Here is a 24276-nt window from a genome sequence, read left to right as displayed (position 1 = left end):
AGACTTACCTTAAGCTCCACAGCTGAACGCCGCTTGAGGCACAATATGTCTTTGAGAAAAAAAGTATTTATTCTTTAAGAAATAAAACCATTTTTATTGTGCTCTTTGACATTTCCACCAGACATGAAAGCCCTTTGAGATCCATTCTTTCCTTCTTACAAGCAGCCGGACATGTGGCTGTTTTCAGGCTGCTCTACATTCATTTTCAACTTACTTTCAGTGTCCATGGAAAATCAGGAGTGCTACACTTCGCATTATAAGAGATGACAATCAACTCAAAAGGTCTATTCATGAATTACAGTGCATTTCCTTTGAGTCTTAAACAGTATGAATTTGCACTTGTTTTTCCAAAGAATCTTAAAAAAATATTAAAGATTTATTCACAAATTAAGGGAAAGTTCAGAGAAATCATCATCTGGTTGTTTAACCCTTACAGTATGTGCTGTTGGGGATGTTTTCATCTACTCTGGGGTGATTTTGAATCTTAATTTGCCCATAACATTTTCTGTGTTTCAGCTAGCAGAGTGATTTTTGGGTGACAAATCTTATTTTGACATATTTTCAGAAAATGTTTTGAATAAAAATTAAAACTCAACAATACACTCTGGGCAAATGTGCTATCCTTTTGTTTTGTTTGGGAATGTAAACATCCACTGAATTAAACTGATGTAAAAATGCGTCAGATTAGTATTTATTTTTAATGTTTTTGCATAAATCTGTTAATCAACCTCAGTCCTGATCAGAACTACTAAATTGCTTAGGAAATTAAAGGATTTTAACTCTTTAATTGACAATTTCATAAATGATGTCACTGATTTGGTGGGAAAAACACACAAAATGACGTTATTTCAATATAAAAAAAGTAATTGTGGTCTGGATTTTTTTTTACCTTTTACCACAGTCTTGGACATGTGAGACAACATCACCTTTAATGCATTGTTTTTAAATTATTTTAATTTTTTTCTCCCTAATTTACTGTTGGTGGCTGTTTTTGCCCTGTTGACTTCCATTATAACCACATTTTTGGATTGCAAAACCATGACACCATGTACGTAGTCCTGCATCTTTGATTGTTGGTGGTTTTTCCTGTTGGGAAGAGGTCAAATTAGAAATTTTGTTCTGTTGGTCATCAATTGGCATCATACGCTTATTTCACGCGGCTGCCATTTTAAAGAATCAAAGCGAGGCTGGGGTGGGAAGAAACCCGGAAGTACTGTATAGGACCAGCACTGTAAACATTGCAGTAACATGCTGTGGACTACAAACCTCCGGCTGTTGCCGAGATTTCTAAATGCAGAAATGGTGTAAACATCACTTTAATATCATTCAGTTAAGTTTAATTTAAACAAGTAAAAGTAATTTAGCATCAAACAACATCACAATCTCTTTGAGTAATACGCTCAAGTGTTCTCCAGCTCATGGCACCAGTTAAACACCGTGCGGACGCTTTCCTGCTCCAGTCTAACCCGGTGAGCGATAAAACACTGCACCTCCTTACACATCCTCGTGTTGTCTGATTTAAGAAAGCCATCAACAGTGCCTTAAATGTTAGTGGGAAATTGACGGTTTTTCTTTAAATTCAGTATTGTGACGAGTCTAAAATAGTGAAAGAATCAGTTTATTTACCTGAGTTTGATGAATGGCATCTAAAACCTGTGTTTGGGTTAGCTAACTAGTGCTATTTCCCTTAACTTAGCTGAAAATGAGCTCTGATATCCCTTTTTATTTTCACCATTCATTCAGAACGGACCTTCGGGTCACTGGGAAGGCGTTGAAATGATAAATTTGTGTCACTTTCTCTTCGCTGATAAAATATACAGCCAAGTACACAACATTCCTATGCAACTCCCAACGATACTTCCGGGTTTCTTCCCACCGCAGCCTAGATTTCGCTTTTAAAAATGCTGGCTGCGTGAAATCAGTCTAAAAACCCTTTAAATAGGCCTGTGCAAAAAAAAAAAACGCTTGGTTTCTGGATTTTATATGGAGTAAAACAGCAAATTAAAGTGTGTCTGTGAGTGATCTTTGTGCAGTTGATGTGTCTGTGAAAATCAAAATATGCATCTCAGCTCTCAGAACTACATTGAGTAAACAAAAACAAAGATTGTGTAAATGTGCACCATTAAATGTGCTCATAATCAAAGAAGTCAATGGGGCAAAAACAGCTACCAACAGTAAATGAGGGAGAAAAATTAAAGTCTAACATTATATCAAATATATATAGCTAATGTTGTTACTAATCATTCACATGTCCAAGACTGTAATAAAAGTTTTTAAAAATCCAGTCCACAATTACTTTTTATATTGAAAATACATCTTTTTTTTTTTTTTTTTTTTACCAAATCAGTGACATAATTTGTGAACTTGGCAATTAAAGAGATAGAATCCTGTCTTTTAAAAAAACATTTAGTAGTTTTAATCAGGACTGAGGTTTTATGGACAGATTTGTGCAAAAAACTTTGAAAACAATATTTATCTGCTGCACTTTTACAGCAGTTTAATTCAGTGGATGTTTTCATCCTGAACCTAACAAAAGGGCAGTCAATTTGAACAGTGCACAAGGGTTAAAGAAGACCTTGATTCTATTAATTATACAGACAATTGAGTTAAATTATTCCTATTATCATGCATTACTTCTTTCTTGTAGGCGTTCATTTGGCTCTCATGATGATTACCTGAAATTGGCTAAACTTATTTGTAAAACAAAACTGAAACAATCCTCTTGTTAGGTTGTTCAGAATCCGACTGCAGTAGAGAAACAAGCAATGAATCTGTATGACAAGGCTCAGTATGAAAATGGCATTTTCTTTCATAAAATCAGTTGGCGAAACTGTTTAACATATTATCTCTGTAAATCACACACAAACTGACAGTATTCCAAGCAATCCACCTGTGGATAGTGGATATGACAGCTTCAAAACAACATTATGCACACTCTAGGTCTTAATATGCTGCTGACAACGTTTCTGTTAAGCGTTTGACATGCACTTTGATTCCGATATAATTTAAATGTCATGTTATTTCACTCCATGAATCGGGGTATCATAACGTGTGGTTTCACAGTACAGGTCTTTAAAATTTGTTTCCTCACAATTTAGAGGCCAATTCCATTGTTCTAATCAGTGGAATCTAAATTGTCTATCAGCATTAATAGCGGTGAGAACAGATTATGCTATTAGGACTGCGTAGATCAGCACTTCAGACCTGGCTTATCAACCGTAAAAGACATAGCTCTGTTAAATTTCAGTAAAAAAAAAAAAAAACCCAGGGCTGATTAAGCAAGGTCTTGGGATTCACAGTGGTTTAAAGTAGGCATGTGGTAGCAATATCTTTGACTGAGATAGACATATCTCTGAAGGTCTTGCAAACAAGAATCGAAGTGGGTTTAAATCGGACTAAGCCCCAAATATTCTAAAACCGATGTCAGAGAAAAATAGTTTTCACACACTGTACATTCATTCTCCAGTTTGCAGGACTTGTGTTGAGTTTGTGTAGTCAGTTTTCTCAGTAGCACTGCTTGAAGATCTGTTAATGAAAGAAAACCATAGAAAGCCAAAAACAGTTCTCCCTGCATCGCAGTGGCTGCAGGTATAAGTCTTAAGGACTTGAAACATTCGTCGTATGTTTGAAAATGTAAACTTTACAAAAAAAGAATGGAGAAAGCATTAAGAGAAGCAGTTTTTTTTCTTTGAAAAGTCATTCTATTAAAATCCAGTAGATGTGTGCTTCTGTAGCAAATTCAGCAGTTGTCCATTGAACAGTCGCTAAAGAAGAAAAAAAGAGCATTTTCAAAGTTGCACAGTCTGTATAAAAATCTAAGGTTGGGGAGAACAGTGTTCGGCAGACATTTTGAGTTGAATGTTTTCCAAGTACACAACAGTCAATACTGTCACAGGACACGGCCATGCGATAACCAAAGATTAACTGTAATAATAATAAGAAGAATCAATCTTAACAGTAATACTACTAATCAATGATGGTCATGATGATCATGAGGGTGATAATATAATAGTAGTTTATTGTTATTTCCAATATATAAAAATCAAATGTTGAGTTGAGGTTAATACTGTTAAAAGTTTGCTATTCTTACCACTTGGCACGTACACTCACTGCGAGATCTACAGAATCTTTTTCATTCTCAAACAGAATGAAAAGACCTAGCAATACTTCTAAGCTATATCTCTAAAAGTGAGTGCTGACTTGTCACTTAATCGTTGATACTGGCTGGTTTGGTCCAGAGACTTGTGCAGTCTTCTTTAATTGGATGGGCTATAAAAATGGCAATCATGACTTCTGCTGAGCAGAGACTCCTTTCCAGTAGTCTAGAATGTCATGTAGGTCCTCATCTTTGGCAAACTGTACTTTCCTCCTCAATGCATGGCCTGCAGCAATGTACTCTTCCTCATCCCTGTGACGCTTGCGGTGTAGTTTAAAACGTTCCCACAGGCTAAGAGAAGGCCTGCAGCTGTACTCGGGACTGGAATAGCCACTCAGGTTGTGGTACTGTGGTGAGAGCTGCGAATAGGACAACTCCCTGGGTCTGGAGCGCGTCAGCGGCTCCAGAATGGACGATTTCCGACTCCCTGACACCTCTATTGACTCCTCTATATGGTGGGGACCAGGGTAGGAGTGCCTGTGCTCGCTGTACTGCCGAATCCGCTCTGCCTCTGCCCTCAAAATTGCAGCAGCTGGAGTGACTGTGATGATTCCTGACTCATCCTGCGGAGATGCCTTCTCAATGTATTTGGACTCTGATCTGTAAGCTCCTTCGGAGCGAAAAGAGCGAGGACTGCGGAGTGAACCACTCGAAGATGTGCTTGCACGCTTTTGTGGAGCATCCATGCTGTGGTGCCTCTGTAGGGGATGATGGTAGCCTCCTTTGTACACTGGGGACAGAAAACCAGACTTGCCCGGGGGATGTTCTGATATGAGAACTAACTGTGGCTCAGCTGTCGACACAGCGCCAGATTTTGCAGTCTGGAATGATGTTGAATCAGACTTGAGTGCATCTATGCAGTTGTTGATGATCTGGTTTACTTTGTCCACTTCTTTTGCAATGGTGGATATCTCAGCAACAGATCCCTGGCTGGTTTCCGATGGAGGAACGCTGCATTCCCTTATGCTCCGCTCTGGTTGCTCTGATCTCACTTCCATGTAATTCCCCTTTGTAGTCTTCGGCGTTCCAGAGATCTCTTGCATCTTATACTGATCTGTGTCACTGGCAGCTGGCAAGTATGGCATCCTTTGTACTGTTTCACCAGCGGACAGAATTTGTTTTTGTGACAGCTGTGATATAGTCCCTTGTTCCAGCTCGGTTCCGTATTTCATCTCAATCAAGTTTCTTTTCATCTTTTCCAGCTTCTTGCTCTTTGGCTCGTCTTGCTTTTTGCGCTTTCTCAGGCAATGGACAACTACACCCAGCACGATGAGCATCCCAAAGAGACACCCAAGGATGGTCATAATGTAATGAGTGGCAGTTGAGTCATTTACCACACGTTCTTGCAATGTCCTTGGTCCTGTCGAGATGGTCAGACAAGTGTGGTTAAATCTTAAGGAGTTACGAATGGATGCCACACAGTATGTGTAGTTGGTGTGAGATTTAAGGTTTTGTAACTCAATCTCTTCTCTCTGGCTTTTCAGGTTTTGGATGTCAGTGAAGAAGCTGTTATTGTAGAGGACAAGGATGTACATTTTGCGAAAAGGATTAGGAATCTGGATGGTGATTACTGCACTTGTGTGAGTAACTTCTTTTAGTTTCATTATTGGACGAGCATCTGAATCCAGAAAGGTGGGGCTGATGCTAATTGTCTCCTCTGGAAATGTCCCAGAGGAACAGTCATCCAGTCCGCAAGGACTCAAATCAGGCAACCTCGTTGGAATGCCTCCATCTGGAGATCCATGAAGATACGGAGTCACATTGTCATCGGTGCAGACTGAAGAGAGGGCATGGAAAGCATTTCGATATCTGGGCATCCTAGGGTTCTGACTCAAGAGGCTGTAGCCTGAAAAGCCGGCAGGTGTATCACACGCCATCCTCTCACTTGTCCGGTTTGGGAACGCAACAAGCCAGCGCAAGAATCCCAACAGCTCACATGAGCAGCTGAAAGGGTTAGCGTAGAGCTCGCACGTCGTAAGCTTTGATAGACCACGGAATGTAGCGCCATCAAGCTGCTGAATCCTGTTCATGGAGAGGTCGATGTTTTCTATCGCAGGACATTCCCAAAAGGCATTGGCTGTGACGGTCTCGATCAGGTTTGCCTGAAGATAGAGGTACTGTAAGCGTCCCAAACCTCTTAACATTCCCTCAGTCAAGTTCCTCATTTTGTTAAAGCCAATCTGCAGCACTTGGAGATTAAATTGAGCAGAGAAAGCCCCATCTTCTATGTAAGAGATGTCATTCTTTGTTAGATTCAGGTATGTGAGATTGCCAAAGCGGCTAAGGGAAGAAAAATGGATGCTTCGAATCTTGTTCTCATTGAGGCGCAGGTCAACAATTGTGCTGTTAATATGCATTGGGATGTTTTCATAGGGGGGCTGGTTCTGGCTGCAAATTGCCAACCACACAAATCCCTTTTCCCCTTCAATCAGCCAGCAATCACCCTGGACAACAGGCACCCTTGTCAGTGAGAGGAACACAAGAGCCACAGCCCAGCAAAGTAAGGCACTGGTCACCATTCCTCCTCCATGTCCACTAGACCCAGACGAAATGGACATCTGTGCTTCAGTCATAGCTTCAGCAGGTGTTTTCTTTGAATACACAGACCTTTAACAACAGATGCAACGTTGCTTGTAACTGGATGCAGTGTTGAAATCACATGGATGATTGTTGTGTTTTATTAGGGATATCAGCTTGATTTTTCTCTTCTCAAAGAGCGTTTTGTGTCTTGTCACACTGGAAAGGAGGCTTCATATATGACCAGAGTCTTGTTTATGTGCGAAAGCTTTTCAGATAGAGTATCTGAGCATTCCCACACATAACCTCCCACAGGGCAGGAAGCGCTTGTTTTTTCCGAGGGCCTCATTTCTCATCAGATACCCGCTCATGACCACATTTTCATATTGCATCCTGCAGAAATAAGAAAAAAAAAAAAAGAACTTAAGTATTGATATTTGATGAAACTAGGTCAAGTCCTAACAATACTCCCTCTGTGAGGGTACAACATTATATAAATGTGAATATTTTACACTGTGCATTGAGAAATAACCCACTTACACAAACTTGGGATAACAATTAAGATCAAATGAACACCCACCATTTCCGGTGCACCTCAATTTCCAACTATTAACAATGTTGCTAAGTGCATGGTGGCATTTCAGAGCTATTTTTGAAAATCCAATTTTTAAAGCTGACTCTTATGTTTTCATGTGTATACAATCGTTATGGTTGCTCACCTACCATGAGCTAAAGTTAGCACAGATCAATCACACAAACACTCTCACACGCTCTCCGAGGCCAATTAACGTCTAACAGCTTAGCTCATCCTGATAACGCAAACACACACACACACACCCTCACTCTATAAAGAAGAGTTTACTTTTACATCCATCCACCTTATTAGCTTATGAGACCCTTTCCACTCTGATAATGAAAGGAAACTCTTAAAATAGACTGCTTTTTTAATTACAGCATGACCTAAATCAAACAAATGTTAAAGAGAGAACAGCATACGGTAGCTGAATGGTTGTTTTAGACGAGCATATATAGCCTGATGTTGCCTGTGCATCTTATTTTGTAATTAAACATTGCATTAATTCCTGTGCTAAATGAAATACAAATCCCTCACAATGTGTTGGGGAATCTTTTATGAGTCTATGAGTGTTTGCCTCCGTGTGCAGGGGACTAAAAATACCCCGACTCGACATAATCCACAGTGTAATTAACATACAGTGAAAAACCAATACATCATCATCAATTAGATCATACCGGGGCTGTTATCTAACTGATGATGATGAATGGGATTTCCACTGTACTTTGATTCGTCTTAGCTCTTTGCAATGGAAAAGGCAGAACAACTAAATAACACAGTATGCACAAAACAATGAATACTAAAGAAAGTCAATAACAGGGTGCATTTGATTGCTTATTACTGACTTGTGTTTTCTTATTTGCTAAAAATCCATTACCTTCCATGTTTGGCTTCTAACAGGAGAGGCATACAACAAGGCCACTAGGAAAAAGCTACCACCAAAGCACAATCTATTTTCAAGAATTGTCCGACAATCCCGTAAAATAGCTGTGATTATGTATGTGATGGATAACTAGTTCTGTAATAGCAGATTTTTGGTGTTGTCTTGTTATTGAACACATTTGTATTCTTTCTTGTTTCTGTCTCAGACTAGTAGGACTCTGAATTTATTTCAAGACCATTCAAAAAATTCACTTCAGGGATATCACAAAAAAAGGGGATCAGTTACTGTTTATTTGATGTGAAATGTCTGCTTCAGGTGCAAACATATTTTTCTCTTTTGTTTAGTTTTATTTTTGGCATATTTGATGAGGGAGAGAGGTAGGAACAAGATCGGGAATGGTCCACAACCTGGGATTCAATTCAGGAAAAGTTCTTTAGATTATTCAAATGTTCTTTCCATTAAAATGGTTCGTTTAAGAACTGACTAGAATCGAAGAAATGGGCCAACCTGATAATGAATTTTCGAATCCTTTTTTTATTACATTGCGTATGTATCCTCTGGCCTGCCTTTGGTGCAGTGGTGTTTGCAGCCCTTTATCATGTAAATTAAAAAATGTTATTGTTGTCTGGTTGGCTTCTGACTGCTTACAAATGCTTTTTTGAGAAGAGTCTGTAGACAGTAGAAGAGGCGGGCAGGAGTGGAGAGCGTGTAAAGAAGCTTCTGTTGCATGAATCTTTAATAGTGTTCAAACTGTTGAATGTGCTCTCATTTCAGAAGAGCTTTGTAGACAGTAGAAGAGGTGGGCAGAAGTGGGGACTGGGTGAAAAGAGGTTTCTCTAGCGTGAATCTTTCATAGCGTTCAAACTGTTGTTTCACTCTGTGCTAGAAGCTACACACTGTCACAAAACGCTGCGCACCTTGACTGAAAACAAAACGCTGTTCCCACAAGAACTCTTCTTATCGCTACCAACATCTTAAATATTTATCCATTTATTTATTTATTTAGTGAATTGAGCAATTCTCACGTGGGCTGTTTTCAGTCGCTAGGTAAAAGATTGTTCATTTCTCTCTTTCTCTCCCTCTCCCTCTCGATGATATATATGTCATTATATATATATACAGTCAGATTCAGATTTTGTAGTTTGTAATTAATATAATCTCATAGGGTTTTATATATCCCACATTTATAAATTAGGTTACAAAATCTCAACCAAATGGGATTTTTGAGCAATTAAAGAACTTTTCAAGCAGTACATCTATTGTTTCACCTGCTTCAAATGTTATCACTCGATTGCATGGTCATTTATAGTGGTTATCAGCTGATAGATTTGGCTGTTTTTCAGCCAGAAGGCTGTTTTTCAGCCATCCACATGGTTAATCAGCTATACTAATAGAGAAGACTCCAGATCTGTGATGGTTGGGTTTAGGGTGGGGTAGGGGAAGACACTAATAAAATACAATTAAGGGGAAATTTAATAAATAATATAAACAATTCTGGTTAACTGTCGGATGCAGCCATATGTGATCTATAGCTGATTAACCATGTGGATGGATGATAACAGCCTACTAGTAGGCACAGAAGACCCCTACTGCCCCATATCGATCAGCAGATAACCACTGATAAAGCCTGTTCAATCCAGTGATAACATTCAAATTGGCTGATTGTTGTATGTTGATTTTTTTCATGCTTCTTTTTTCAAACTAATTAATAAATTGTCATTTTGTCTCAATTTAAAAGATTTTTTAATTTTGTTTTTATTCAAAATGACAATACTTCATTTGTTGTATGAGACACAAAATGTAATATTCATTTATTTATTGCTTTCCATTTGCCTCCAGATGCCTTTCCCCTCTTTTTTATGTGCATGTGTTATTTATTTATTTATTTATTTATTTGGTTTAATATTCTGAATCTAATGCACTGACATTCAAACATTCCAAATGCATTTGGCGTGAGGCATCTCTATCAATTCAATTCACAGGGAGATATTTGCACTATAAATGTGTCTGCATTTCACAAACTTGACATTCAGCAAATGTATAATGCATTTCCGAATGAGCAGAAATAACAGTTCTAGATGGGACTATTACGCTCTATCGTAACGATTTAAAATGCATGCAATATGAAACATTCCTCTCAGTGTTTCAGACAGTTTTCTAACTGACAAACCATGTTGGTATCACAATAGAGCACTTTAACAGAGCAGTACACATGAAAACAAGCCTTGGGCTCAGCAAGTCGCCCCCAAAACACTTAACCTGCATGTCAAACCATTCATAATCTTCAAAGGAAATGGCTTATTGTGTTAGTTTCCATGAACCGGCTGCCATACACACAGCACAGCAAGAGGCGTTCAAGCAGACCAACATTCACTACTGCATGTTACAGTGGAAGACATTGATTTTGTGAGTGTGTGTGTGTATGTGTGTTTGTGTAGTTACTTGTGGCCTAAAATAACACACTGCCCTTTTATGATCAATAAACAACTGTGTGACTCTGTGACATTAGATTAAGCCAGTAGCTCTGGGCAAACATAAGAGAAGCAGTTCCCCACATATATTCCCTTTCTCTCTCTCTCTCTCCTGCTTCTCTTTTTCTAATCAGAAACCCCCAGAATCCCAGCTTTCCGGGTGCGGTTTGCGATATTGGTGTCATTAGTCTTCTAAAAAGTAAACAGACTGTAAACATGTCAAGATGAATCAGAGTGACGTGACGTGATTAATGCGGTTTGACATTCATTTAGGTGCTAATAAATCGCGGCATCTGATTTAGAATGGAGGATATGTGCTTATAAAATATCTGTTTATGCATATCAAACTGCATATCAGATATACTGTATATATGCACTGCTTATTCTCAAGGTGTTTGGAGGGTTTTATGTGTTTGATTCCATTTTAGATGCATATATGTGATCTTTTATTTTAATTTTTCTGCACTCTAAAAATGTGTATTTATTTATATTGCTAAACACTACTAATAGTTTCTTTATTTAAAATAAATCCTAAGATAACTGACTGTACACTCTCAGAAAAAAAAGCTACCTGTTGTTTCTTAAGGAACAGTTTTGCACCTTTCTAAAAGTTGTATCTTATATGAAACAGAAAATTCCTCTTATGATACTGTTCTGTGCCTTTTATGGTACAATTCAAAAGTACAATCAAAAGTACACTATTGTTCTCATAAAAAGGTACAAAAGTGTTAAACAACTCCTTCATTATTACAATATCTATGAAAATAAATACTCCTGGAAAGGCAAAGTGATTTTATGAATAATTTCCATATTAAAACATGAATCATCATTAAAAAGCACAAGTTTAAATAAACTCATAAACATTAACTAATAAATTCTATAAAACAAAACAACTGGTAAAACAAAACTATAGCTATTGTAAACTAAACATTTGAGGCATTTTTAATAAAGATTTGGTGAGCATTTTCGGATAAATACAGCTTTATTATGGATATCCGCACCTTTTGGCATTTGCTTTCCTCTACACACTCGAGCACGCAAAAGTCCTGCATGTGCAGTGTTCATGCAGACATTTTAGTATTGTAAAATTAATCAGACATTGTGCATATCTCATTACAATACTTCTATTGTTCTATTGCAAAATTTTATTTCTGTTATAAATTCAGTATATTAAATGAACTTTTAAGTGATTACAAATGTATTGTGGGGAAATATAGTTTAATACTGTAGATGAGAGAATGCATTTCTGTAACATTTTTGTGAAAAGTGTTGTAAAATGTTAAGCAAAAAATAGATTTTGTTGAAAAATAATTTTGGTAACACTTTAAAATAACTATCATTTATAAGTAGTTAATAGATCATTAATAAACTGTTAGTTAATGAGTTATAAATGACTTGTTAAATAAAAGTTAATAGTTTGTTAATTATATATAATTGTGCCTTATAGATAGCCAATAGATAATTACAAGCTGTTAGTTAACATGTTATAAATGACTTGTTAACTGTATTTTAATGATTTATAATCATACCTAATAAATTAGTAATATAATTTGGAGCTTATCTAACAAAATACCTTTCGATAATGGTTCAAAAACTAGTACACCCAAATTTATATGTTATAAAAAATGTTAAATACACATTTTTTTAAAAATATGGAAAATTCAAGAGAATTTAGTTGAAATTTTGTAGGCCGTAACTTTTTTTGCAATATTTTGCTTGAATTTAATTGTATTATCTTTCAAATTCTAAATGTGTTTGGTGACTAAAATATTATTTTAAAAACATATCTGTTTAATAAATCTGTTTTGTTTAAATGCATCAAAATACATTGCCTATATTCACTGAGAAATTGCTAAAAATATTAATTTTTAAAATAGGGTGTACTCAATTATGCTAAGCATTGTATGTTGTAAAATAGTATAAGTGATAAAACAAACATCAAACAAAGATTAATACATTTTATTAAAAAAAAAATACTATTTCAGTCTTCCAGTTAAAATAAATGTAGTAGCTTTTAGGGGTTCTCAAAGTTAATTTCGGAAAAGACATTACAGAATTTACAAGTTTACTATGCATTTAGGGAAGTTGTAAAGCCACACTTTTAATTCCTTGCACACAATTAGAGCTCTTAAAATTTGAAATGGGGGTTAATACAGACTCTGAGAAGCCAGACGGAAAACCATATATGTTATATTGACTGACATTGATAACAATCTTTATATTTTTTCTTGTAATAACCCCCCTGTAGCACTCCATGGTTATAAGTATTTCAATGAGTTCCCTATAAAGGGTTAAAGGGGCATTTTTAAGCATGGTGACTTTACAGCACCACATTTGCATCAATTTGTTTATGTTATAAGTCAAGTTCTACATGCCCCAACTACTGATCTGATTAAAAACAATGTCTACTTATGTTTTATTAGAGCAGATTTTACCAGGCCTTTCAAAGCAGCAAAAGCTCAATTCTCCAGAGAACGAGACAAAGAGCCGGAACAAACAGAGCTTATAACAGCATATACAAGCTCTCAGGAAATGACTTAAAACAACTTCCTCTGAGGGCTTCCAAACGTTCACATAAACACTACAGAATAAATGGCGCACTGTTGATTTGTTTGTGTGCAAAGCTTCATTGGAGTGTGTTTGCAAAGCTGAAATAATTGTGTAATGGCCATTGTTTAGTGAGTGGGTGTTCTGTGACATGTAATTGGGCTGGGTTCAGGTTGCAAAGCAGTTCATAAGTGTTCAAACAGCCTTTCGGGTTGCCAGCCCATCTCTGTCCTCATCTGATCAACCTGTGTTTCACACCTGTGGATTGTTTGCTTTGTTTGAATCTTTTTTCTTGGTTCAATTCACTTTCAAAAGGCAAAAATTGTCCCACACAGGTAAACTCTCATTGATGAAAGCTCAGTGGTGTACACTATAAAAAATGCTGGGTTACACAATCGATTAGTGTTGGAAGAACATGATGGAATTAATTTAACTTACAAGTGGATTGAACTTAAAACTATTAATTCCTACCCCCTAAAAAACTCAAGAATTGTGTTGTTTCACCTTATTTTATATACGTAGTTTCAACAAACAGCAAATGTATGTATGATGGAGTGTATGATGCAGGATTCTGCTTGTAGCGAATGAGGCAGGCGAGAGCCAGGGGAGTGAAACAAGACTGGTGGCATAATGTTAATGACCATCAACTGTCCACAATAGCAGGGGTGCCCAAACTCATTCCTGGAAGGACACTGTCCAGCAGAGTTTAGCTCCAAACTCCAATTAGACACACCTGAACAAACTAACCAAGCTACTGGTCATGCTAGAACAATGGTCTCAAAATAAATCCCTGATGATCTGAGAGTTTAGCTCCGATCAGCTCCAACTCACTCCTGCTTAATAGTTTCAAGCAGGGGCCACCGATCTCTGTCCCTATAGATTTTAGCTCCAACTTCCTTCAACACACCAGCCTGAAAGTTTTAAGTATACTTGGTAAAGCCAAGATCACACTACAGTTTGAGCATACAAAATTCTGTCGTACGTTGCTGTGAAAAGGGGATAAACCCCACCCCCGAGAAATGTCAGTCTATAGCAATCGATGATTGACTCCTGTACTAGTAGGCCGGGCTTTATTCTCCATATTGACCATTACACTTTTCCCCACAAGTGACAGGTCTTGTGTATTCTAGAATGTTCTGATTGACATATTTTCACGTTGCCCGAGCTAATGCGCATGCACACTCGAAAGGTACGTGATCAAAACACCCACTTCATTTATGGCCGTTGTACACATTATCATCCTCTGGATAAAGCTTATTCAGATCACGCTACTCTTCTGAAGTAATTCACAACTTGGTCTTGATGGCGAATTTCCTCCAGAAATGACAGCAACTCTTTGTTTACAAGTTTGTGGGGCGTTTAAGTTGTTGCTGTCATGTGATGTGCATTTGAGGACGGACTGTACCTCACGTTCGTTTCATACAGATTACAAAACCAGAGAACTTTTGTTATCAAGTGCACTTGGTTCATTAAAAGATAAATACTTTAAGCTTTATTTGGAGATACTTCTTATGTTTATGAAGCAAGTATTCGCTGAGATTCTAGTTTGTTTGTTGACCGTCCAACTAACGTAACATAACCCCCGGAGAAAAATCAATGTATAGCGATCGATGATTGACTCCTGTACTAGTTGACTGGGCTTCATTTGCCATGTTGACCGTTACGCTTTTCCCCTATTCAAAACTAAATGAGTGACAGGTCCTAGTCTTTGACGTAGAGTGACAGGTATAGTCTTTGACGCAACTTTACACATACGTGTACATAAGACAAAACAATATTGTGCAAAAGAGGTATTTAAGGTAAAGTAAACATTGTTTTCCTTATTGAGTCCGTATATGATGGAGTAAAAGTAAAAGTGTCTGGTGCAAATAGAGAGAAGTTTCTACAGGTGGTTTGTCAAACCCACTCACCTGTGTGAAGCACACTTCAGAGAAGCACAATGTTTTTTTCTTCTAAAGATATGGAGAAATGCGATTTGAGATGAACTTTATTGAGAAACACTGATTCGCTATATTGTTAATGACAGAACTTGCCACCATATTTGACTAACTATGGTTTGGAAAACACATCCCAGGTATGAAATCACTAGACAACAAGAATGAATGTTGGAGTGAATAGTGATGTGATAAAAAGGAGAGTCAGGCTATAGGGTCTTTTCATCCAGCAGCACTCTTTCATGATTATCCTGCTTCTGGTGACAGACGCCGCTGCACATACGCTTGTTTGATTTACACACTTATGATTAGACTCAAACTACAGATGGCACACAGCTTCCTTCAGTCACCATGAAGCAGCGGTGCATGTGGATGTGACTGGCCATTTTGTAAGTAGCATGTTTGAACTGCGGGAAGAAGAAGAGGTTGGAGTCTGATGGGGTTTGTTTGCTTTTCACAATATATGTGGATTTATGTGACCTTCACATTGAAAGCAGCACAGAAAGGTGATTTTACGTACTAGGGAGAAAACTGGAATGATATAAATACTGTAAAAGCATGTGAGAAATGCTGGAGCTTAAAACAGAATAAGAGCATTTTGAAAAGCAAATATGTGTTTGTCCAGCTAATTTTCTTTAAATAATTTTACATACTAACATGCACTGTACACTGCTCCATAAAGTTTGTATCTGTATGATTTTTTTTAAATGTTATATGATTGTATTTCACAATATTACTGTTTTAGTGCATTTTTTATTAAATAGTATTAATACAACTTAAATGCAATTTAATTTAATACATTCTTCATTAAAAAAATCTCCAAAAGTTATTTATATTCTATATTTTAAAAGTTAAATTCAATACAAATTTAAGTCAATAGAAAGATACGAATAGACATCCTTCGTCTCTATTCGCACGAATGACGTGATTTGCACAAATGAAGCTGCGTGAATTGAGCATGCTGAGCATTTCAAGCGATTCGCTCAAGTTGGAAGATCTGAACTTTGGGGACATTTGTGCCGAGTTAACTAATCAGGAGCTTGCTCTTTTAGGGGTGTGATTATGTTACGTAGCGCCAATTGGTGCCCCGAGGGGAAATCCTCATGCTGACATGAGAAAACAACTCATCAAACTTGGCTGGCACAGTCGGAAGCACTGTTGAAAGTTTCCATTATGCAGGTAGAGTTTCTGGAAAAGTTGATAAAGTCACAGAGCTGGGTGCACCTCTAAAAGGATCTAGTGGACCCAGACACGGTACCGAATGAATCTACAGTGTTTTTCAGCGCTACTAAAGCATATAAAGCACAGCTAATCTCTTCATAAAATTAATATAGGCCATTTAGCAATGAAGCTAACGTCACCAGGCAGACAGATGCAAGATATCCTTGCTACAGTCACCAGGTCCAATATGCAGGAGACATTGTAACGCCTACTCTATTGTGACGGTTAGGTTTGAGGGAGGTGTAGATAATTATCCACTACGTAGTGGACCTGGTCCAGTACGTCACCAAACTGCAAGCTGCAGCGAGGACTTTCTTGACAGATGCTCCACTCATGATGCGAATCCACGTCTATTGTGAAGTGAACTTCACACACAAATCAAGCGAGTAACTCAGAATATTCTATTTACGCTTGAATGCCCCATTATATTAACAAATTGGCATACTCAGATACCTAAGTTTCTTGTTTTTGATGGTTGTAAAAGATTCATTTATTTAAATTTTCCTTCAGATTAGTTCCTTATTTATCAGGGATCACCCCAGCGGAATAAACCAACAATTCCAGCACATGTTTTAAGCAACGGATGCCCTAAAACAATTAAGTTTTATTCAATTCACCTACACCCCATGACTGTGGGGGACACCAGAGCACTCGGAGGAAACCCACAAAAACACGAGGAGAACAAGATAAAATAATAAAAATAAAAACATTTGTTGTTTTCAGCATTTCTCTGTAGTATTGAAATAGCGGCTTGTGTGCTGTGCCACCTTCATTGTCAATGAAAGACTGTCAGCAAACGCACAAGCAGTTGAATTGCGCACAATTATCTACCTTTTAAGTGAGAGCCTTATTTACTCGCCCTCGCCTACTTCGCCATACTATTCTACTGGGACATGGCGCATAGGAGATAAGTGACGTCAGTATGTAATGACCTGTTATGATTTATTACTGAACCGATATCAATAATTTTTACATCCCTAGTAATGATGAATAAAAAATATAAAAAACAATTAAAAATCTATCAGAGTAAAAGTATAAAACTCATCGAAAACGTGTACTAAAGTAAAAGTGGAAGAAGGAGAAAAAACATTACTACAATAGAGTACAGATACAGCCTTAGTACTTGAGTACAGTAGTAAAGTAGTTGTACTTCGTTACTATACATCTCTACAGGGGTGCTATACACAATTTCCGCAACCCTGCAGAGTTTAGTTCCAGCCCCTTTAGTTCCAGCGCACCTATCTGTAGCTATTAAACAAGCCATACGCCCCATTCACACAGTGCGATAGCGTCAACGCTTCCCATTCACTTTGAATGTGTGGCGTCAGGCTTTGCCAAACTGCATTGTGGATCCGTAGGCACTGCGTCAGGGGCATTGCTCACTGCAGAAGTTGGGAAACTCAACTTTTCAAGCACCAACTGAAGCGTCAGCCAATCAGACTGCTTTATGCAAATACCTCAGCTCAGACAGTAGCTGATAGTGGACTAATTTCATTGGCTGACGCTGCTATGATGATTGTGTCAGCCCCAACTTCAGACACGTCCTAAGTCAAGTGTTGACGCTGAAGCCCTGTGTGAATGCACGATAAAGCACTCAATTAGTTTGATCAGGTGTGTTTATTTGAGTTGGAACCAAACTGTGCATAGCTGCGGCCCTCCAGGAACAGAGTTTGACACCTGTATATGTTCTTAGTGACACATTGTTACACAGTACTTTTACAGGTTTATTTTCCCATCTTATTGAATTCTATAAATGACATTGTCATGATGATTAACCCCAAAAATTAGGTAGATTAACCCCGGGTGCTATTCCTCTTGTATAGTTTTGTGTATCTACTCAAAAACATATTTAGATTTTGCGCATCTCTGCCTATGTAATAAGGATGTTCATTTAATGTGGTCCTGCACTGCAAACAGGGTTAAAAAAAAAGACATTTACTGTATAAAAATGCCCCATAAAACATATTTTAAGTGTTGACTTTGCTGTAGAAGTTTCTATTAGAAAAGCAGCTTGTGTTGTGGATGAAGTATGTAATTACTTGTAAGAGTCTGTCATTATTTGGGCGTATATTTGGCTGTTTTTATGTCTTTTTCCCCTTTCTGTATGCGGTTAGTGGTCTGGTTATGTGCTCATCCTAGAAGATTAAACCGCACATTGGCTCTGAGTAAAAGTGTCAGGTCTTTTCACTGCCAACTTTGAGAAGGCTGCATAAATTTGCACGTCTTTCCACAGCGTGCAGCTATTTTTGAACTTGGCAGCCATTGATATAGAGTTTATCCTGGAACAAGAGTGGGGGAAAAAAACAGAAGGCATGACACACAAAGTGCAGATTGTGCAAGACCAAAGATCGTCTCTGATCAGACCACCAAGGATTCCCTTTGCACAGAGAGCTAAAGCTCGGCCATATATCATTAGAGTCAAACTGAAGCTTCTGCCATCTTTTTCCGCACAATACTGTTGTGTTTTGGACTGGTGCTGATTAGAGTGTGGTGTTGTCTTTTGCAGTTCTCTTGTTTTCAGTACTTACAATATATTGCCCTCACCTAGTATTGGCACTTGAAAAATATGGGTAAAGATGATATATATTTAAAGTCAGAATTATTAGCCCCCTGTATATTTTTTCCCCAAGTTCTGTTTAACACAATAGCGTCAAATGCGTAGCAGTATCACATATATATGATACTGAAAGATATTATTAAATTAAATCACTATTTTTTATATAAATGTTTTAAAAGTAACTTCAAAGTAAAGTAATTAGCAATCTGATTAATTTTTACATGAAGTAATTAGTAATGTAATCACATCACAATTTTCCAGTAGTAGTCAGTAATTTGTAATCTATTACTTTTTTTTTTTTTAAAGTAACTTACCCAACACTGGTTGGGAACTCAAAAATCAAACAAAAAGTGCTCAGGGCCAGTTTAAATATTGTGTCGTGTTCTTTGGGTGAGGGATTCATCAGAATCAACCGCAAAAATTTGACAAAAAGCCTTTATTCACATGGTTAATCCTTAAAAAACCTATGCCTTTTTACAGAAAGCTGCCTTCATCTGGGTAACAGTGATCAGGTGCGTTTGAAGTTTCTTTTGAGTGCTACGGTCACATGACTCATTTGAATATCTAAACAATACTAAAATAATATAATAAAAAAGGTCAACTCAACAATCATCATTAATTCAGCATTGATAGAGAGGGACATATGCGCATATATACATACATACAGATACACAATATATACATGCATATATACTGTAAATAAAAAAGATAATGCGTGTGATACGACATATTTCTCAAAGAAAAAAAATATATATATATACGTTGTATTATTTGAGAAATATATTGTATTACACGCATTATCTCTTTTTATTTATTTATGCATGTGTATGTATGTATGTATGTATGTGTGTGTGTGTGTGTGTATACCCCCACAGTCCAAATATGTACAAATATACATACACATACATATTCAACAATATATAATGACAATCTGTAGAAAATCTGTCTTACAAAAAAGGAAAAAAATCTAATTCACCATTTAAGCCTGGAAATCTAGTTGCTTTTACTGTATAGATCCAAAAGGTCTCTTTCTGTTTGAATCTTTTTACCCTGTTTCCTCCTCTTGCAGAGTTATAAAAATGCTCTATACCAACCAGTTTTAATGGACCGATCACTGTTATGCTGATAAAGGCAGTTCTTTGCTGAAATGCAGTTTTTTTTTTAAGGATTAGCCATGTGAATAAAGGCTTTTTAATGTTTTCCAAGTTTTTCGAGTGCCTTGGACTGATTTTTACTATTTCAAAAAGTATAAAAACTTGACATGGGGCTAATAATTGTCATCAACTGTAATTAATAAGCAGAACACATGGAACTGCAGTTAAACAGTGTTTGCAGTAATACTGAAGTAATAAGGCCAAGTGTGTTTGAGAAAATATTTACAACTGCTTTGAATATTTATTTATTTATTTGCCTTCAGCTTAATCCCTCAACTAATTAGGGGTCGCAACAGCGGAATGAACTGCCAACTTATCCACTATTGGAATGTGAAGAGACTTTTAACCAACACAACCAAAAATGTTTTTGAAGACAAATCACCTACTGCACCTTTAATTTTAAAAACTGGGGGCGACATAGAGGCTAAGTGGTTAGCACTATCTCCTCACAGCAAGAAGATCACCAGTTCGAGTTCCAGCTGGGCCAGTTGGCTTATCTGTGTGGAGTTTGCATGTTCTTCCCGTCTTTGCGTGGGATCCTCCAGGTGCTCTGATTTCCCCCACAGTCCAAAGACATGTGCTATACTGTAGGGGAATTGAAAAAACTAAATTGACCATAGTGTATGATTGTGTGTGTGTGAATGTGAGAGTGTATGGGTGTTTCCCAGTACTGGATAATGGCTGGAAGGACATCCGTTGCATATAACATATGCTAGTTGCTGTTAATTCTGCCATGGCGATCCCTGATAGATAAGGGACTAAGCTGAAAGAAAATGAATGAAGTTGGCTGCTTTGAATACAGTAAGCTAATCAGAATTGTTTCAATTGTACAGTAGTAATATTTCAATTAAAATAACACTTCATAAAATGACTGTTTTCCTGCATTTTTCATCCTGTAAATTTAGCTTTAGTAAACATAATAGACATTTTTTCAAGAAAAAACTAATTACTTCAAACTTTTTTAAAGTGTTTATTACAATGATTGTCTTTCTACACATCTTTAAACAGTCAAACACTCTTCAAAAACTTTTAACGTTACGTTTATGCATGCAGTATAACGCCTCCTTGACAAAACAAACACACACACGGAGAGTTTCCTACTCATTATAGGTAATGTATTCTGCTTTAATTAGCGTCTGCCATCACTGTGAGGTCCAGCTGAGATGGAGTCAGTGGGGAATCTAAACAGCATCAGCATGCAATATCAACACGCACCCACAAAACTTTACTTCAGGTATAACATCGTCCAGAAAGTTAAGTAAAAGAAAAGAGAGATGAAAAAATGCACTCTGTTCCAGCTCGAAACTCTAAACTGTTATTTAATGTGTTGAGAGATACAATAGAGAATGCAGGAATATTGTTTGCCTTGTTAATTAGTTGGATGCAAGGTTTTCTTTACACCAGTTTTTTTTAAGCTAAATACTGTTAGTATGATATTCAGTGAAACTATAACCTATATAAAGGGTTATATATATATATTTATACAACAGTTCTGTCTGGTTCTCGAATCTGATTGGCTGATAGCTGTGGTATATTAAAGTAATATCAGCACCCGTACAGCCTCTTTACCCTTTGTGTATTACTCCGCCCACATACAGCCAGCAAAAAGCAGACATTACAGATCTAAAGTGTAAAAGATGCTTGCTTAACTGTTTTAACTGTCAGCTTATGATTTGAATCCAATGGGGAAGAAAGTAGTTCCTCATACAAATGGCTTTTTGAGACTCTCCATGTTTGATTTTGTTTTTATATACACAATTATACCGTCAAACTATTGTATAAACACTATATCACACTCGTAGCAGTGCGATATGGCTGTATATCGGCACTGGTGGGGGCACCAAGGCACTCGGCATGCACGCCTCCCATCAGTGCCGATATACAGCCATATCCCACTGCTACGAGTGTGATATTGCTCATATATATGGCAGCTTAAAGACGCATCTCATATGAAGAATATGGGCCCAATCCCAATTCTATTTTTGTACCCCTACCCCTTCCCCTTGGCCCTTAAAAACGAGGGTTAAGGGGAAGGGCTTCAAAATTTACTCCTAAGAATTGGGACAGCACTACAGCACCTGCACACATCATCATATGTCATCGCAATCTCTTGCTTTATTTGAGATCAGACCATCGCGACTGCTGTAGTTATTCCAGTTGTGCTATTTTTTGGTATTTATCTTCAGGAAATCACTGAATGCATATATTATGTTATCATAACAATCTGTGGCAATAAGATTGTAACTGTCCTGTGCATTTACACAGTGACCAAATAAATTCAAGGGGTAAGAAAATTTCCCAGAATACACCAGCCACAGCTGCAGCCGGAAGTATCCACAAATTAGTATTTTTGGCATTATTATGAATTTTTATAACAAACAAGCACATGTTTTAATATATTCATAACCATGTTCGTGTTTTACCGTCATGCTTTTTTAAAAAAAAATGCTAAAATAAAAACAGTCTCGTCTATCAGGTCTCGTCTATCAAATCTGATCTTTAATTTGTTTTTTAATAGGATTTAAGTCAGGTGATTGGCTGGGCCATGCTACAGCTTGATTTACTTTCTCTAAAAGTGTCTGAGAGTTTCCTTGGCTGTGTTTTAGATCATTGTCTTGTTGAAATGTCCACCCTAGTTTCATCTTCATCATCCTGGTAATGTAGATATTGGACTGAAGAAGCTAATATTCATTTACAATGAGGAAAGGCAAAGGGTTGCTGAATAACTACTGAGAGATTTCAACTGCCAACTCTGCCTTTCTACACCTCCCTTTCTTCATGTGTTCAATATTTTTTCCCTGCATCATTTCCTTTTATTACACATAACTTCATTTCTAAACTAATTAGATTTGTACAAATATGTATTTATTTGGTTGTTATCAACATTTGGTGAATTTTTCAGGTCAACAGCAGCTTTAGAAATATGTTTTCTGAGAAAAATGGTGACGCGTACAATACTTATTTCACCCAATTTGGCCACTAGCTGTTATAATTAAAAATAATAATAATAATAATAATGATATTATACTAAAAATAAAAGTGATATTTAGTTTAGAAGAGCTTTATATAATTATATAACAATAAATATTTGTAAACGTTAATAGAAATATAAGAATATTCAAACATTAATAAAATTAATCTGGTAAATTAAAAAGTATGAATAAAGTTATTTTAAAGTATTAATAACAGTACAAACATGTTTGAATAACACTAATCCAAAATGTTTATAAATGAAAATTAATTTAAATAAGTCCATTGCTATAAATTAATCAAATTTCCCTGCATTGGAACTGTAGTTACACATTTATAGGCAAATGGGTAAGCTAAATTGGCCGTAGTGTATGTGTGTGAATGCGAGAATGTATGGGTGTTTCCCAGTGATGGGTTGCAGCTAGAAGGGCATCCACTGTGTAAAACATATGCTGAATAAGCTGTCGGTTCATTCCGCTGTGGCGACCCCAGATTATTAAATGGACTAACCCAAAAAGCAAATAAATGAATGAATGTTTAGGAAACATAGTAACGTGCATCAGTTTTCGCTCGTGCTCATGATCTGCACAGTCAAAGCGATGGAACAGATTTCTGGAGTGTGAAGGAACATCATTAAATATCAACATTTCCCAGGGCCAATTTCATATGCTTAAGCACCGTCGCTCTCACACAGATACACAAACACATTTACAATGAAGAGGCGCTTTAATCCAGCGCGCTTCACATCACTAATCTGCAGGCCAATACATGCTACATATTAATCAAACACGCAGCATTTACACAACATCTGACTTCACAAGACATCAAAGATTCTGGCCTGCATAGCAAATGATCTGTGGTAATTAATGCTAATTCATAAATAATTGACACACCGTGCCCTCCACTAACACTGGCACCCTTGGTAAATATGAGCAAAGAAAGCTGCGGAAAAAGTCTTAAAGATGCAATGATTGTGTGATGGCATTTGAAGGCTCGAGTTGCTAAGCAAAGAGGCACTTGACAATTTTGGAGTTTATTAATAATATAATAACACTAATACTGAATTGGTTAAGACATTTTAGAATGACCAAACCAACATTTCAGATGTTTTACAATGTGCTCCTCTTTCGGGTTTGTCCATTCACACATTTTTATAATCACATGATCTTTTATAACAAAATCACATGAGTTTTTTTAAGGTGCATACTTAAATTTGTTAGGTAAAATTGTTTGCATCACAGTTTATGCGCATCTTTTCTTTTCGAATAAAAAGCTTATTCTACTCAGTTATG

At 37.0% G+C, this 24276-nt stretch overlaps 1 protein-coding gene across 3 annotated transcripts in view; it reads right to left on the bottom strand.

The window, feature by feature from the left end:
* Positions 1-66: 66 nt before the first annotated feature.
* elfn1b (extracellular leucine-rich repeat and fibronectin type III domain containing 1b) overlaps positions 67-24276 on the bottom strand; it is a 149793-nt gene continuing 125583 nt past the window's right edge. Inside the window, exons 4-6 of one of the 3 annotated variants that reach the window (XR_015476257.1) lie at positions 2238-7066; positions 843-985; positions 67-781 (exon numbers count right to left, since the gene is read on the bottom strand). Coding sequence is in view for 1 of the 3 variants with exons in the window: in XM_087236713.1 (XP_087092839.1) it covers positions 4285-6729 (2445 nt within the window). In the remaining 2 variants the exon portion in view is untranslated. Of the gene's footprint in view, positions 7067-24276 lie in introns of all 3 variants that reach the window. The other 2 variants (XR_015476256.1, XM_087236713.1) reach the window with 2 other exon arrangements.

Source organism: Danio rerio, chromosome 1, assembly GCF_052040795.2.
Source record: "Danio rerio strain M-AB ecotype USA chromosome 1, GRCz13ab, whole genome shotgun sequence".
Taxonomy (NCBI): Eukaryota; Metazoa; Chordata; class Actinopteri; order Cypriniformes; family Danionidae; genus Danio; species Danio rerio.
Note: the sequence above shows the minus strand (reverse complement) of the source record. Positions and strands in the feature narration are given on the sequence as shown.